The 16,367-nt window shown below is 40.9% G+C and overlaps 1 protein-coding gene across 6 annotated transcripts in view; it reads right to left on the bottom strand.

Moving 5' to 3' along the window:
• The window catches only part of greb1l (GREB1 like retinoic acid receptor coactivator), a 43,382-nt gene that overhangs the window by 9,378 nt on the left and 17,637 nt on the right, over positions 1–16,367 (bottom strand). For 3 of the 6 annotated variants that reach the window (XM_051406115.1, XM_051406105.1, XM_051406124.1), the window contains exons 2-20: positions 15,003–15,114; positions 11,205–11,364; positions 10,316–10,486; positions 9,914–10,090; positions 9,557–9,733; positions 9,286–9,408; positions 8,003–8,125; positions 6,844–6,981; positions 6,607–6,732; positions 5,903–6,040; positions 5,083–5,268; positions 4,488–4,787; positions 4,232–4,360; positions 3,726–3,860; positions 3,108–3,308; positions 2,788–2,968; positions 2,012–2,201; positions 756–892; positions 202–544 (exon numbers count right to left, since the gene is read on the bottom strand). In XM_051406115.1, coding sequence (XP_051262075.1) covers positions 202–544; positions 756–892; positions 2,012–2,201; positions 2,788–2,968; positions 3,108–3,308; positions 3,726–3,860; positions 4,232–4,360; positions 4,488–4,787; positions 5,083–5,268; positions 5,903–6,040; positions 6,607–6,732; positions 6,844–6,981; positions 8,003–8,125; positions 9,286–9,408; positions 9,557–9,733; positions 9,914–10,090; positions 10,316–10,486; positions 11,205–11,361 — 3,132 coding nt within the window. In that variant the 5' untranslated portion in view covers positions 11,362–11,364; positions 15,003–15,114. The remainder of the gene's footprint in view (positions 1–201; positions 545–755; positions 893–2,011; positions 2,202–2,787; positions 2,969–3,107; positions 3,309–3,725; positions 3,861–4,231; positions 4,361–4,487; positions 4,788–5,082; positions 5,269–5,902; positions 6,041–6,606; positions 6,733–6,843; positions 6,982–8,002; positions 8,126–9,285; positions 9,409–9,556; positions 9,734–9,913; positions 10,091–10,315; positions 10,487–11,204; positions 11,365–15,002; positions 15,115–16,367) is intronic. The other 3 variants (XM_051406142.1, XM_051406132.1, XM_051406150.1) reach the window with 3 other exon arrangements.

Below are 16,367 nucleotides of genomic sequence, written 5' to 3'. Positions count from 1 at the left end.
TCAATTCCCTGATAATTTCTCTGTAAAATGCAGTTTCATTCAAATATTCAAACACTGATGAAGAGTGTTTCACTCATGGGTCTGATATCCTTTACACATCTTGCTTGAAAGTAATCTCAATTTAATTTAAGAATTAAAATGTTTAATGGAAAACACAATAAAAATAGATGACTTATGATTCTGGTTTCATGTTATTCTCACCTTGAGGCGGCTGGTGAAGTTCCTGTGCAGGTTGAGTTCGGTGGCGGGGCTTCCCAGCAGCACAGCGAAGCACAGCTGGAGGCCCAGTTTGTCCCTCACGTCCTCTAGTCGCTCACGGGCCAGCATTGCCAGCTGTAGCGAGGGGACTCGAACTAGCAGCATGTGGCCTCGGCCTTGGGAGCCCTCTCTGCTTGGGGCGTTGATCAGGTCCTCCACCATGGCCAGGGTCTCCGGGGTTATGTGGTCTCTCAGGGAGGGGGAAGAGGTCAAGGCCATCATGGCCTCAGTGTACTGCTGAATCAGCAGGTAGCTGCGGATCACCATGCTGTGTAGGTGTGGATGTCTGGCACACAAATAGATAAGATATGACTGATTATGACGTCTCCTATCAACACAGGTGCAAATTTGACACGTTTCTCTTAATCTTAAACCTACTCACTGCCAGTAAACACCATTTCAACCAGAAATAAAACACACTATAAATCTATAAGATTTGATATTTGATTATAGCAACTCGTGTGCTAATGATTTCTCACAGATGACACCATACTGACCTTTCCAGCAGAGTGTGGACCATCTTTTCAAAAGCATCATCACAGCGCAGAATGGGGCTGGCCACGCCCCACTGCAGGGAGCTGCTGTAGTCCCTCAGGCCAAAGTAGACCAGCTCATTAGGAGACTGCTCCCCCTGCTGGAAGAAAATTATATCTGAGTGAGTGTTCATAGGCAATTGCATTCAGTAAGAACTGACATTCCCTCTTAAGTGTCGATATTTTTAACTTTGTTCCATTTATACAATCACAATGCTGTAATGTCAAAAAGGAGAACAAATTTACTAAGAACAGAATGAGCCTCACTGCATGATGCTTTATCTGTGAGTGAATGTTTTCACCTCATTATTATTTGTCCTCTAAAATGAGGCAATGTCTACTTGCAACAGTTACGTCTGTGTATGGGTTATGCACCCATCAACATCGATCTGAATATTATGCAGCCATTCACATAAAAAAACAAAAACAAAGAAGAGATGAATGTCTAATTAATTAAATATAATTTTGTGGATTCATTCTTTTATCTGCTTTGCTGCTCTGTTAACTCTTTAGGTTTGGGACCACTGCTCTAAATACTGTCATCCAGACGATACTTCGATATTATATAACGCTGCTGTAAATTCAGCTCAATATGTCAGCATGACCTTAACACTCCTCCTCTGCTCTGAAACTCCTACAAAAATAACATGTTAAATATCTGAATTTAATTTATGCATTTAAATATTGAACAGTACATGCTTAAATATCATTAGGACTAACCTAAACCCTTTTATGGATTAAGTGTACACACACAATGACGTGAAAACCAGACCAAACAGAACTCAATAGCACCATACAGTAATAGTATGAGAGACGTATCACAAGCAGGAATACATTTTAAAAAATGCATATCTTGGGGCGCCCTAGTAGCACAATGGTTGCATGCCACACCCTTTTCTCCCTCCCCATGTTTATCCTCTACAACTGTAAAATTAAGGCAACATTGCCAAAAAAGGATCATGTTCCCTCTCCTGTTAATATCAGTGTAGTTTAAGTCCACCAGGGGGAGCAGCTACACCACAACTGTTAAAAACTGGCCTCTGCACACTGCCATTTAATAATGTAATAGCTCAGATGTCCAATTATCCTTGTATCCCCAAATGCCTCCTTAAAGTTGATGCTGTTTGTCTTTAAAGGATGTAGTATTAGACACACTTGAATATTGACTTGCATTCCTTTTCTTTTACCTTCGGAATATTTGACGTTAAAATAATGCTCACCAGAGTTTCTTTGGATGGCCAGTGAACTTCGTTGTGGATGCTGATGCGGGACTGGCGGGTCTGCAGTGTGTAAGGGAAGCAGCTGACCTGTAGGACCAGGAGGTTCATGGCATCTAGGACTTCCTGGCAGTTCACCACCCGGTCAGCCAAACCCTGCAGCTCCCCATGACACACAGAACCTGACAGAGCACTGGAGAGGGAGGAGGGCAAAGTGTTTGAAACCTGAAAACCCATGGATATTCTAGATCCCTGTACAAATCATACCATAGCTGTTAATGACATTTAACATGGATGCAAATAACAAGTCCATTAGGGATACAGCTCAGGAAGGCTTTTATATTTGCCGTGCTATCTGCCCAGTAGGTTTTAAGTCATTCCCGAGAAAATATCCTCTGGAAAACAGGAAATGATCTGTTCTAATGTTTCTGGCAGTGAAACAACAGTTTGCTTGGAACAGAGAGAAGATCTTGGCAGCTAGCAGCAGAAGCAGCCATCTCTGAACAAAGTCATAAAATGACTACAAACTGCATCAATACAAAATCAAATCAAAAATGTATGTCAAATATCACTTAGAACCAAATATGTCTCAAATTAACAAATAATACAGATCTCAAACTATACTGGCCTACATTTGACGAGAACTCAAGGTAACAGATACTGCTGTGTTTGTTTTCTCTTGCTGGCAGCTGTTCGCCTATTTCCACTTTAATCAGTGTTTAAAAAAGGACAAGGCTAGATTTGCAGCCATAACAACTCAGATCCTAGAGTCGTCTTACCTTGTGAGGTCGACGTGTGAGTTGTCGTGAATGAGGACAAACAGGGTGTAGGGGTTCTGTTTGACTTTCCTCATGAAGGCTTCCATCTTGGTGTGAACTTCACCATCCAGGCGTACCACGTACTTGTCTGATTTCTGGTAGGCTAAGGAGACATCTTCAATTCCCAGGTCCACAAGCACTCCTGAGTAAAACAAAGAAGAAATGACAAATTAATTTTAAAATAAATGCTTGTAGTCACAAAGTTCTGACAATTTCAAATACAAGAAGGTGGAAAAGTCATCCTTGAATCTTTATCTGTGAAGTTGCCGTTGGACACAAACCTGATTGTCGGATGCGCTGTGCTGTCTGGTGTACCAGAATGTGAGAAGGAGGGACCAAAACAAGAAAATCCACTTTACAAAAACGCCCCAAATCAAGATTCTGGGTCCCTGAGTCGGCGATCGAGCAGACTTGAGAGAGGAGGCTCCGAGCCACGCTCAGCTGGGTTGGATAGATCTGAAAGACCTTACTTAACATCTCTGCTACAGGAAAACAGAAAATATAAGCATCAATATAATTGTCAATTCAATATGCAACTAAATAAGAATTACTTCAAGTAATACAGACATTCAAATGTGGAGAATATTGCTACCAAATATTAATATGAATTTATTATGGGGCGCCAGTTCTGACAGGTGAGCTATCAGGGCACCCTAAAGCTGCAGCTTTTGACTAATAAGTGAAAATATTTAACAGGATTGTGGTTATGGTTTAGAATTAAGACCCAATTGTGCCAGTGAAATTTGGAGTACAGATAAATCACCACAGGGCTCAGCGTCATATGGATTTACAGTATATGTAGAAGATGTATTGATTGCTTTGACTGATAAAAAAAAGCCCCTGCCAGGTGAGTCAAGCAGTTATGTTTGGACAATTAGTACGATGGAGAGCAGTCTAACCTCTGTCTGAGGGTGGTGACATGCTGGCAACCTCCTGGGAGTGGATGTAGTCAGTGACATCGCCCTGAAAGGGCTGAATGACCTGACCCTTCCTTCGACGCTGGTATCGCACCAGCTGCTTGTCAAGATTATCCCCTAAAAACAATGAAATAACCATAGTCACACAAAGACACAGAGCCAGGCATACAGGCAGGCTGCTATTACACAGCTGTGCACAAATGTTCGCTTTGTTCTACAATACAGTCACTGTGAAAACATAAACACAAAAATGCGTTTATCAGAGGAATCATCAAACTGAGGTGGAATGTTCTGTTTTATATTTTACATATTGATTTTGCCTCGTAATTGTTGTTTCTGCAGCAACAACAAACTAAAATATCTACAATGTCAAGCAAATGACATGTATGCATACTAAATAATTCACAGCACTTGTGATTGATGGACAAAATTATACCATTTTATCAGCTATAAAACAATAAGCATAGTTCTATGGGCAAAGCACTCACCTAGTGACGTGGATTTGAAGTGAGACGCCAAGATGCTGACTTTTCCTGTGATTAGTTCATAGCTGATTTCCTTCAGAAACTCATTGGTTGTAAGCATGCCTTCAGATAAGGCCCGTGCTTGGTACTTTCCTGCATCAAACATGTAAGTTAAAATTAGATTATTACAATTTGAACATACATCTTGTGCAGACTGGTTGAACAACCACGTTAAATGATTGCATATACCCAAAGTGAGCAACCAGGTTGCAGCACTCACCCAAAACGAGCACGCAGAACTCGTTGCCGCTCATTTTAGAGGCACATATAATGACTACATATGTGGGCAGGCACTGCTGGTGGTGAGGACCCTCACTGAGAGAACGAAGTGACTCAGAGATGCCCTCTCCCAAAGAGTTATGGGTAACCACGACTTGGACGCTGCCCCCAGACACGCTGGCTTCCAGCCGTGCCAACCAGGGCAGCTGGGACGGAGAGATGGCAGGACCCCCAGGACAGCACAACATTGCCTTCAAAACAATCTGCTCCAGCTCCTCCCTCAGAGGAATCTGCTCCGAGCCTGCAAGAAAAACGGAAATGACTGACGAACTGACGTTTCATAGCTAGGGGCATTGATGTTTGAGACATTTGCATTTTAGTGCAACTCAGTCAGAGTTAGAATATTGAAGCATACATATGACAAAATACACAAAGTTAGCTATTTGTTTTGTCAGCGATGTTTCTGTTTAAATAAGACACCAGCGCCTCTCGGTCATCCACCCCGCTACCCTCTTCTGTTTGATAACTGCAAACATGCAACATGTTAGTTAAGATCCCAGTGAGAGTGAGGCTTTTATTTTGCATTTGCTGCTTACCTAAACGTGCAAGATACTGTAAAGTGAGCAGAATCATTGTTTCCACACAGAGAAGCTGGCTGCTGTTGAGGCCCAATGTCTCCAGGGTTTTCTCTGTCAGCTGGCTGCTCTTATAGCAGCTGACCAGCAGGGGGCTCACAACTATATCCCCAACGTTCCCATACAAATAAGGTAAAGTGCCATGCCCTGAAAAGAAAAGTCATCATTAGACAAAACTGAAATGTGTAGTAGCTAGAAACAACAAGAAGTTACAACAGCTTAATATTTGTTCAGCTGAACAGTAACACTTTCAAATCATATGCACTTAAACAGTTATTATGAATATAAGCTTGCTTTAAGAGACTTTTTAGACACAACACAGGTGCAAAAGGAGGCTAGCTGTGACAAGTCAGATGGGAAATAGCAAACTAAATAAAAATGAAGACCAAGTCAAAATAATAGATTAATGACAAATTGTTAACAAATTGATTGTGGCACCCAAATGTGTGCTGACAACAGAAAAGCCCTTAGAAACCCTGGATATCTGTTTACACCAGGAACATACAGTCACTTTCTGCTTTCAGAGCTATATATATTCTAACAGTATTGTTGGTGTTTGTTGAAAGAGTGCTATGTGACAAGCCACATACATTGTATCATACATTGTTATGATGAGGGACGTTTGTCATCTGACACAGTAAACTACTCATATTTTCTGAAAACTTGCTCTGACCCAGTTTTTCTGACGTTGATTAATTGATTACTCTTCTGATATGCTCTGCAGGATGATAATTAATTTGCAGCTTTAAGAAGGAGCAGATCACTGAAATAATGCTTGTACCAATGAGGATGACAGGACGAACTCCTGAAGAGTTGAGCAGGTTGTCAGGGACGATAACCGTCTCTCCAGCGGTGACAGGTTGGGGCTGAATCACTCCTGTCACAGGTGGCTGAGGAGAGGACACTCCTAATACAGAACCTGGAGGGAATTAATAGATTACATGTCAGTTCTGTTAGATTGGTTACTATAAGCTAGGTTACGGCATGGGTTGAGGTTTAACATATTAATGTTAACATTAGCCAGAAAACACTGCAATAATATCTTATGCCATTATGAATGATAGAAAAAAATCTAGGGCAGACAATTTATTTGAAATGACGGTAGTATATATAGCCACAATTACATGATGTGGCTGAAATCTACCTCAATCATGCAATTTTTAAAAATCATTTCAGCAACAAACTCTCGAACTCTATCTCCATGGAGATGCTGGCTGAATCATCCTTGACAACCACAGAACGTCAGGGATGTGGCATACTCATCCCCAGCCCAGAGGGAGGGGAGGAGTTATAAACAACACAGCCTTTGCTGACACAGGGCACGGACACACACTTCTGCAAACACATGCTTACAGGCACATATGCACACTCACTCAGTGAAATTACCCAACAAAGGAGACACAAAATGTATAACCCATCTCACACTGATTTGTGTAGAATACATTATAGCTCAAAGAGCCATCCTGATTGGGTTCAGGAACTGACCTGGAGAACAAACTATTGGCCGGATGGCTGGCACAGGGACAGCTGTCGGTGGGACAGGTACCAATGCGCTGGGATGCCAGCTCCGGTGGCGCTTCTTTGGAGGCCCCGAATTCATGGCAGAGGATACTGAACATGAGAAACAGACACAGAGAATGTTGATATACAAAATAGAGCACAAAACCTTCATAATGAATGTATATATCTAAAAATATTCACTTTATTTTGTCTAGGACTTACCAGGACTGTCTCCTAAGTCAGAAGCACGATATGCCTGACCTTGAGGCCCTAAAGAGACCTGGGAGGGGCTCAGCAAGGGAGGACGCCCATCAACACCCAGACCATTAGTTGGCCCGTTCACCCTCAGCGCTGTGGGTACTGGAGACACACGCATGCACATAAATACACACAATAATACAATAGGGATAGTAAAGACCTTTTACTATATTTACTATTTATTTAATGATTGTGAAACCAGGACTAAGAGTCTAAACTAAATGCTAAAATCTGCACACTAACATGCTCACAGTAACAATGCTAATATGTTTATGAATATGCTACTATGGTCACACTATTAGTGCAAAGTGTTAGCATGCTAACATTTGCTAATTAGTACAAAATGCAAAGTACACATGAGGCTGATGGGAATGTCATTAGTTTTAGTCCTAAACCATAGTTTTTGACAAATTTTAATTTTAATTTTGACATGATGATGGCGCAAGAGTGGGTAATGAATGCATGAATAAAATGCAAACATAAAAATATTTTCCTGATCACTATCTATCTGCAGAGGCTGAGCAACTAAGAGTGGCTCATTGATTTTCTATATGTGAACGACTATTGCCAATGACCACATTGGACATTTTCCAATTTCATATTCACTATGTTTGCAATACGCTAAAATATTGATTGGTATCTGTAGCCTTTGCATGTCAATATCACAGCCTTGTAAAGAGGCTAATGGATAGCAAGGCCTTAAAAAGTCATTACAGCATTCCTTCCTCCATTATTGATTAGTGTATATACAATGCACAGACAAGCATCATGTGTTTGTGTGTACATGTTACATGCCTGCGTGTGTGCGTGTGTGTGTGTCTAAGCAGGCCACGATGTTAATCTTGGCTCCACGGTCAGCCACGGCTCCATCTGCTTTATACTTACACCGTTAAAAAAAATAAAAACAAAAAAACTGTAGCTAAGCAACCCTTTTTCCAGTGTCAAAGCCTAGATGCAACTAGGAATGTGGGATTGTGACTAAAATGTATATGGTGCATGGTATTGTGCATGTTTCTTGTAATAATACAAAGTAAAGAATAGTGCACCAGGGAAATAAACTGACAAGGTAATTAGCTGATACAAAACAACATAAAATTGCAGGTGTACTGCAAAAGAGTATCACCTATTGGCAGAGTCTTGTTTCCAGGTGTGGACGCCAGAGGTTTGAGGAAACTGCAGTCTCTGCTGATGTCCTGACTCCCGAAAAAGACAGAGGAGGCTTGTGTTGATCTGGTGGGTGGAGAATCTGGAGATAAAAAAAAGATTCCCATTCAGGAATTTATCATTAAACTACATATAACACTCACCAACACAATGTAATGCTGGTGCCTGATGCACCCTTGTCCACAGATGGGTTTCAAATCTTTGGGATGGCACAAAACTCAAACTGCAGTTTTAAATGCCCACTGTTCCCCTGATTGGTAATTTACGTAGCTGCCTTTGGCTTCCATGTATCAACCAAATCCCAAAAGACTCTTCTGTGCCACTATCCAATGTCCACTCTACAACACAAACAAACCATAGCTCCCCTTTTCATTAATCATTTCAAGATCAACAGTCAGCAAGCTCTTTGGGAGCAGGGTGTACCTGGAGGTCGCAGTCAGGAGATTTGAGGCAAGAGTTATGTCAACAACGAGCCCTACAGCTCAGCTGTCCAACATGTTAATGTGTGAGAGCTCTGCTGATAGGCAGCTTTCAGGTTCAGAACAAATCAATACCATAAGCCCAGGAGCTTTTTTCAATCAACGAGGGGACAGGCACTCATAATGTGAAAGGTCAGAGAAGAACAATATTCTCCTCAAAGAGAAGTAGAATCTGCCTCAGAGTCATGTGACATTTAGTTATTGGTTTCCCCTTAGGAAATGATTCAGGCCTTTACTACATTACACTGCTTTTCAAATGGCTCTTTTAAATATTATATGACATAGGCAACTGATATCAGATACTGAACAGAACAACCACAGCTAATAACATCAAAATAACAGAGAATGTGCTGAAAAGGTAATTTACAATTGAAGAAATATCAGTATGCTACCAGAATAAACACCAAAGCATCACAGCAACAAAATTTGATGAAACACGACAAAACCTTCTCCTTCTCATGATCTGAGTCATAAAAAGCTAAATGCGGTGTAGTGGTTCAAGTGTCAGACTATGCTCACCTAATACATTTCCGGGCTTAGCCACCATCACCTGTCTCTATGGCAACAACATAAATGAACCTCAGCGTATACCAACAGTCACGCAGTGGCTCTTTTTGGTGAAATTTATTTATTTCTCGTTGTCATTTTAGTGAGAATGTAGGAAATAAATTCTACATAATTTTAGTCAAACAGCTGTTTGAATGCCAGTATAATCATTTTGCACAGGGGTTAATCATCCATCCAGCCTGCAGTGCAGTCTCACCCGAAAGGGAAAAGGGTGAGGAGCTGTGTCCACTGGTGCCTCCGTTTTCTTTACTGCTAAGCGAAGACGATGAGCTGGGTTTGGACAATGAGGCGCTGCTGGAGAACTGACGAGTTTTACAGTCTGAGAGGGCACAGAGAAGAATGACAAAAACTGAGGACAAACAGTACGTAACAGAACAACATCACAGAACAAATTGGAGCAATGCGAGACAGAAGTGTCATATAAATGCAGAATTGAAGTGCTGGGATTTTGCTGGGAGTGTTTTTACCTTTCCAGCAGATGAGGGGTCCTTTGCACAGAGCACCCTGTGAATTCTTCACCAGGTAGTATTTTAAGTGCTTCTGCTTCTTGGGCTGGGTGGATAACTTCAGGTTGATGTGGTTTGAAAACTCAGTGAAGTATCTGAAACCCTTTTCCCCACAGCCCACACAGTTTCCTGAAAAACCTGGAAATAATATAAGAAAAAAGGAATTATAATCTTATTTTCACAAACATTATTCCAGTCCTGTGTGCGACAGCACAGTCCTAACAACAGAATGTATTCATTCTATCGGGAGCTTAAAATGATGCTGAGAGCTATCTGTCTCCTTCACTCTCTTATCTCAGACCATGGGAACAGACTGACCTAAAAGTGCATTTTTCCCATTCTCGTCGGGCAAAAAGCGACGGTCCACGGCGCACACCAGGATGTGCTCGGGGACGCTGGGAGACTTGGCACCGACCAGCTCGAAGCCTGCTGGGACTTCGATGGGCTCTGTTGCTATGGAGACCAGGCGGAGGTCCTTGCCGGCCTGACAGAAGCCTGACGAGAGGAGAGGAAGAAACAGATGTAATAAATGTGAAGAAATAAAGAAGGACTTTAGGGTATATCCAGTTTATGTATTAAGAGATGAAAACAAAGATACATCATCTTTAACAATAAGCTTAATATGTGTATTTTTTAAAATCTTTTTAAAAGGTTTCATTCAATAGAAATATGTTGAGTTATACAGTTGAAAATTAAGGCTTTTTTGGGTATGGATGTTACCATCTAGTGTGCAGCAGCCGTCGGGTGCGGGGGCCTGTAGGTAGGGAAGTGGGGGACTGCTGCTGTCTGAGTCATCATCCTCTTCCAGCTCCTCCAGATCATTGGAAGAGTGGCCATTCATAAGCTCGTGGCCTGGCGGCTCCCCATGGAGGTCGGTTTTTGGCTTCATGTCTGTTGGACATTTAAAATCCAAATTATTTTCACTGGAGCTGGATTTGATTCATGGGTAACACTGGTTTTTACAGCTCTACAAATTCCAAAAAATGTTCTAGTAATTTCCTTGAAAGAACTCTGTAGTTTAATGGCAATTATAGGGAAATATAGTGAATTAGGGAACAATAACCTAGAGATTATTTTAGTTGGTGCATTGCAGTTGAGGTGAACAGGCAAAATAATACATTTGCCAAAAGGTACAAAGAACTACAACTACACATACATGGGTTGATAAATGATAATTACAATTCTGTTTATTTTCGAGGAAATTATTAGGAGATACAGACATATTAAACATAATATAAAGTATTACTGAAATGTGTTTAAAACAACAACATGACCATAGCTTTGACTTAATATCTAAATATTGATAATGTGTCACTATTTAGGTTACTAAATACTTTATGTAATATGTAAACCAGAGGTGCATGACAAAGAAAATGCATTAATTTCAACTTCAACAATTCCAAAAAAGTGCAATAATTGAAAAGGTTTTATCACTTAATTTTACTGCACCAGGAAAGACAGAATTTCAGTGAACCTGAAACTAGACTGTTAGAAGCAGTTTTTGTGTAAAGAAAAATACATTCTTAATTATAATAATATAAATAATTCCCATAAACCTGATGTAGTGTCAAACCAGATCCTTTTTTGCTGTTTGCTGTGAGCTTCCTACCTTCTATGTTACCAGGATACGGCTCCGGCTCAAGGTAGAGCTGTGTGAAGATGGGCTGTGGATCTCCACTGCTAGAGCGCAGTGACGCCTCAATAGAGTTATGGAGAGCCTCTTCAAATCGAGCAGACTTCAGCTGCCCGGCGTATGAATTCCCCATTATCTATGGGAGCAAACAAAAAAGAGCAGGCTGCAAAGTCACGGCACTGTTTATTTCAGTTCATCAATTAATTCCTTTATAGCAAAGACAACAAACCAGCAACTGGTGCCTCACACAAATGCAATTATGCTTTAAAATTAACACAGCTTGATCTTTCTGAGGGTTAGGTCAGTGTAGATCAATATTGGCTTTTTATTTAAAATTTGACATACCCTAATGCATGACAATTGTTTGATTATGGTATAACCAATTAGTTCAGTAGTGATTGTCTGTTAGAAGCCCTTGAGCTGAATGCATCCTTAAAGCATTATGCTTTACGCATCAAGCTGTAGATGCCTCCAGTGTCTAGTTAAAATGATTGAACCTGCACCAGCACAACACTAGATAATGTGTTAAGCATTATCAGGCTGTGCCGTACATTTAAACTTGAAGTAATCATGTTTTATACAGTGGCACTCGGATAGGTTTCATGCTGGTTTGCTACATCAAGAAATGAAAATTTACCCAATGTTACTGAAAAGGAGAAAATTGTCTTTTATATCAATACACACTATAAGCACCAGAAAGCCCAAGCTTACCAATGACACTTCTTGCTGTCTGTATTGAAGAGTACAGTTATTTTTTAAAGAAGGGGCAAATCAGCTATGTTGACGATGATGTATTCATCCCCTAGTTGTATCTTTCCTATCTTAAGTCTTCAGACCGGAAAAAATCTGTCAATTAAGTTGATCGATGTACATTTTTTAAGCAAAAATGCTAAAAAGTTGCTTTTCCAGCTTCTCAAATGTGAAGATTTGCTGCTTTTCTTTGACTTATATGATAGTAAATGGGACATCTTAAAGCTTTGGACAGTTGGTCAGACAAAACAAACTATCTAAAGACATCACATTGGGCCCTGGGTAATTGTGGTAGGATGTTTTCAATATTTTCTGACATTTTATAGACCAAACTATAAATCTGTCAATAAAGTTGCAGCCCTGTAAGTGTGCACTGTATGTTCTGTTACTGGTCTTATCTGTCCTGTGATAAATGTGTCTGGTTTACAAGGGGCTTCTGCAAATAATAACACACACATGCACTCAAATTAAGTGCAGTCACTCAGACGTACACACGCGCACACACACACACACACACACACACACACACACACACACACACACACACACAAGTTTTCACTATGTCAGCCCAAACATAATGGCCAAGGCCAATGGCTTTTTTCCAATCTTTTTTTGGCTCTTTCTCCTTCTGTCTGTCGTGTCACTCTGCCTAGTCTGCCCCCGTGCCCCCGCCACCCCAGTGTCCACTCTGGGACATCTGCTGGGGTCGGCTGTGTGGGCCTGAGGTTGGCTGGCTCTCTGGTGGCAGGTGGCAGCTGGACAGAGGGCTAAGCATGCTGTCTCAAAGAACAGAGCACCAGAAAGCGACAGAGGGGAGAAAGAAAGAGAGTACTCCAAAAATGGTGAAAAGGCAGCACTGACCAATGGCTACACTACTTCACGGTGTCATTATACAATGGGGCTTCCTACTCAAACTCCTATTTTTCAGTTTGTCATAACATTTGACTGGATCCTTTTTTTAATACCAAGCCATCAAAGATCTTCAAACTGTGTGGGGTGGAAAAGAAAATAAAGGGAATTTTGGCAGCTTTCCTGACACACAAGTTTGGCCTGAAATGCCTTCCCTGTGTGTCCTTGGACTACAAATCGACTGGTGCAGACGAGAATTGTGGTTCATCAACACTAAAGCAGCCAAGTAGAGGCCAGGTTGAAGACTTCAGCTGTTGGGAAATGCACAAACTCCTCATTTAAGTCTAACAAAGATCCTGTGCAGCTGTTGAAGCACTTACAAGGTTGTGTGTTGTAGCTTTAATTTCCACAATAGTCAGTTGTATAACTGACCTACACCTGACCTCAGAATTTATTTCAAAGTTGTTTTTTTCCAATCCAACATTAGCCTTGGATTCTAGATGTGCATGTTTCTATGCATACATTGCTGAAGCAGCCTTTAAATACAACATTAGGGTGCCCATAGGCTAAACTAGAAATGAAGCTGTAGCAATTTCACTAAATGAAAACATAATACAAATGCAGCTATTTACCATTAAAAAAATGTTTTTTTTTTTTCAAAGTTTAATCATGTGTTAGATTTGTAATTTGTAATAGTTAATGACAACTACTTAATTCATTAGGGCAACTCTGTCATTTTCATCAGTGATTAATCTGCAGATTCTTTTTTTCAATTAATTGATTAGTTATTTTGTCTACAAATAGTTAGAAAGTAGTAAAAAATTCAACAGTTCAAAACCAAAATATATGAAGTTTTTTATCATATATGACAAAGAAAACAGCAAGGCCTTGCATGTTAGAAGCTAGACCCTGTGAATATTCCGCAAATTTTGCCTGAAAAACAACTGAAACTCTTCATTGATTATAAATGTAGTTGTTGATTAATTATCTGTCGATTGAATAGTTCTAGTTCTAAACTGACTTGACATTTCATTACTGAATTTCATGAATGTATTTTACAGCCAAAATCTATGAGTTGTAATGTGAATGTAACCATAATGTATACATCATGTCAAATACATTGAGGTGGGCACTCATTTGGGATAAGAATTAAAAAAGCACTTTGCAGCAACTAAATCAATGATTTGCATGTTAGTTGTACTGTTAATCTGTACCACACACTGAATATGTCAGTCACTTAATCAATATCGACTAGATACACAGTGTCTTTTGGCCACACAGACACCCTGAACCTTTTTATTTTGTCAATAATGGGCAGGGTGGGAATCAAGTTGGAGCTGCCTTTCCTCTCCCAGGTCTCATTTGCCCACGCCTGGACAGGTTCCAGACCCTGTGTTTACCTAACAACCTTCCTGGGGAGGAATCTGACCAACCCAGACAAAAGACAAGATTAACAGTGCCTGACTGTGCTGTCAAAGAGATAAGAAGCTTAACAGAATGAAGCTACAGTATTTCTTGCTTAACTGATGGAGGAAAGTGGCTGCACAGAGAAACAAAGACAGAGGGGGAAAAAAGTGCCTCAGGGCGTTTTTGAGCAGCCGCTGCCTGTTTCGATTGTGAAGTCAAAGGAGGCTCCGGAGGCCTCTTTGGCTGGGTGACCCTCAAGTCTCAGTGGACAGATTTATCATTAACCTCTCGCGGGCCGGAGGTGAACACAGGGACCTTTTATCACCTGCGCAACTTAAAACAAAGCGTGACTGTGGCAGAGGTCGCTTAACGGATGTCTCTGGGGTGAGACTCAGGTGGTTGCTAAGGTCAGTTGCAGTGGCAGTAGGGGGGTATTTCAGGTGAGTCATGCGGCTGCAGTCTGCTTGATGGATGGTCAAACATAATGAGTGGACTCTACCGGGGAGAAGCAGTTTAATGTTCAAAGACTAATGGCTACCAATGACACTGAGTGGTGACTTAAAAACTGCCTCTCAGCCAGTCAGATGGTCAGTCAAGGCCGTTCCTCAGCTCGTGGGTGGCATCAACAGATTGCATGAATGTGACCCCAGGTCAAAATAAGCTAGTCTAATCTTCACTCAGCAGATTTGAGACCAAGAAAATATGAGAGCACAGACGCTCACATCTGAACAGCACACAAGCAGTGCATTAAACAACAAGGTGACTTACATTGTTGGATTGTTCCCAGGCGTGAAGGGACTTGTACACCTCTGCTACATGCTGGATCACTTCCACTCAGCGGAAATTTTCAGCAAAGACATTTTACTCAGTGCTTCGAGACCTGGGGGAGAGTAGGGAGATCTCTAGTTAGCTCACAGTGTGTTACTGACAATGGAACAATGAAGAACATGAATACAGCCAGTATGATACATTTCTTTGTGTTAATCTCAATTCATTAAAAACTCAACAAACAGGGTCTGTGGAACCAGTTTTGAGCAACACATTTTAGCTTATCTTAAAAAGTCACACTTTGTATGGAAAGCCAAAAACATTAACTGTGTGTTTTCTGAAACATGCCACAGATAGTCTGGTACTAGAGGTCACCCGTTATAAAGAACATACCCATTCACAAAATGAATGGGTGGACTTACAGCCACTAAGACATTAAGAGTTGCTCAAACCATGACATATGTACTCACTATTACGAGGCTAAAAAGACGTTATCTGACACCATGGCCCTGGGGCTGTTTTCACAAAACACAATTGGGTGTTTCAGTTTGTAGCTGCCTCACTACACACACTCATTTCACTCTGAATGGATTTGCCAGTTACTTTGACCCTTTGACAAAGTATTGTTTAGCCACTCAGGCTCTGATATAACAGGCAAAGTTTCCTTCAAAACACTGACTGTCACAATCAACCCCGTCATCACTTCTGACTGTGTGGTGCTATGCTATAAGAGGGAGGCTGGTCTGGGGTCCAAGTCCTTCAAATAGCAAATGTACACAAGCTGATTTAACTTTCCTTTACTGACCACACTGGACCTCATTTTGTGAATGATTAGCCAGCTTGATACAGCTAATCAAAGTAAAGAGTTAAAAACATCAATATGTCAAACAGAAACCTGTACCCCTTTACCCTCTGAATCGCTTACTGAAAATGTAATTTAAGATAGCAGAAAATCAGAATTCAATGTAGTGTTGATCATGTGAAATGTACTATTCTGGCTGAAGAATCAAAACACAAGTTCATGCTTTACCCTTCTTGTGGGTGTTTCAACTAAGGATATGAATCTTAACCAAAGGTCTCACACTCTACTAATTACCCAGAGAGCAAAGTCTTGAAATATTTTGATGCCTATCTAGTTGTGAAGGGTAGACAACACAGGAGACGCAGATGGCTCCCGAGATGATGAAGGAGCCGAAAACGTAGACACTAACGTGAGCCCAGCCCCGGGTGCTTAATAAGGTCCTGTTTTTCCAGTAATGACTTTTGAGGGAATGACTAGATTCAAGGCAATGGTTTAAGACATGCATTTCTCACACACTTTCTAATGCAAGTGCAACTGCATGTGTATGTACACACACCCAACAT

The sequence above is a fragment of the Dicentrarchus labrax genome, unplaced genomic scaffold (genome assembly GCF_905237075.1).
Source record: "Dicentrarchus labrax unplaced genomic scaffold, dlabrax2021, whole genome shotgun sequence".
Lineage (NCBI taxonomy): Eukaryota > Metazoa > Chordata > Actinopteri > Moronidae > Dicentrarchus > Dicentrarchus labrax.
Note: the sequence above shows the minus strand (reverse complement) of the source record. Positions and strands in the feature narration are given on the sequence as shown.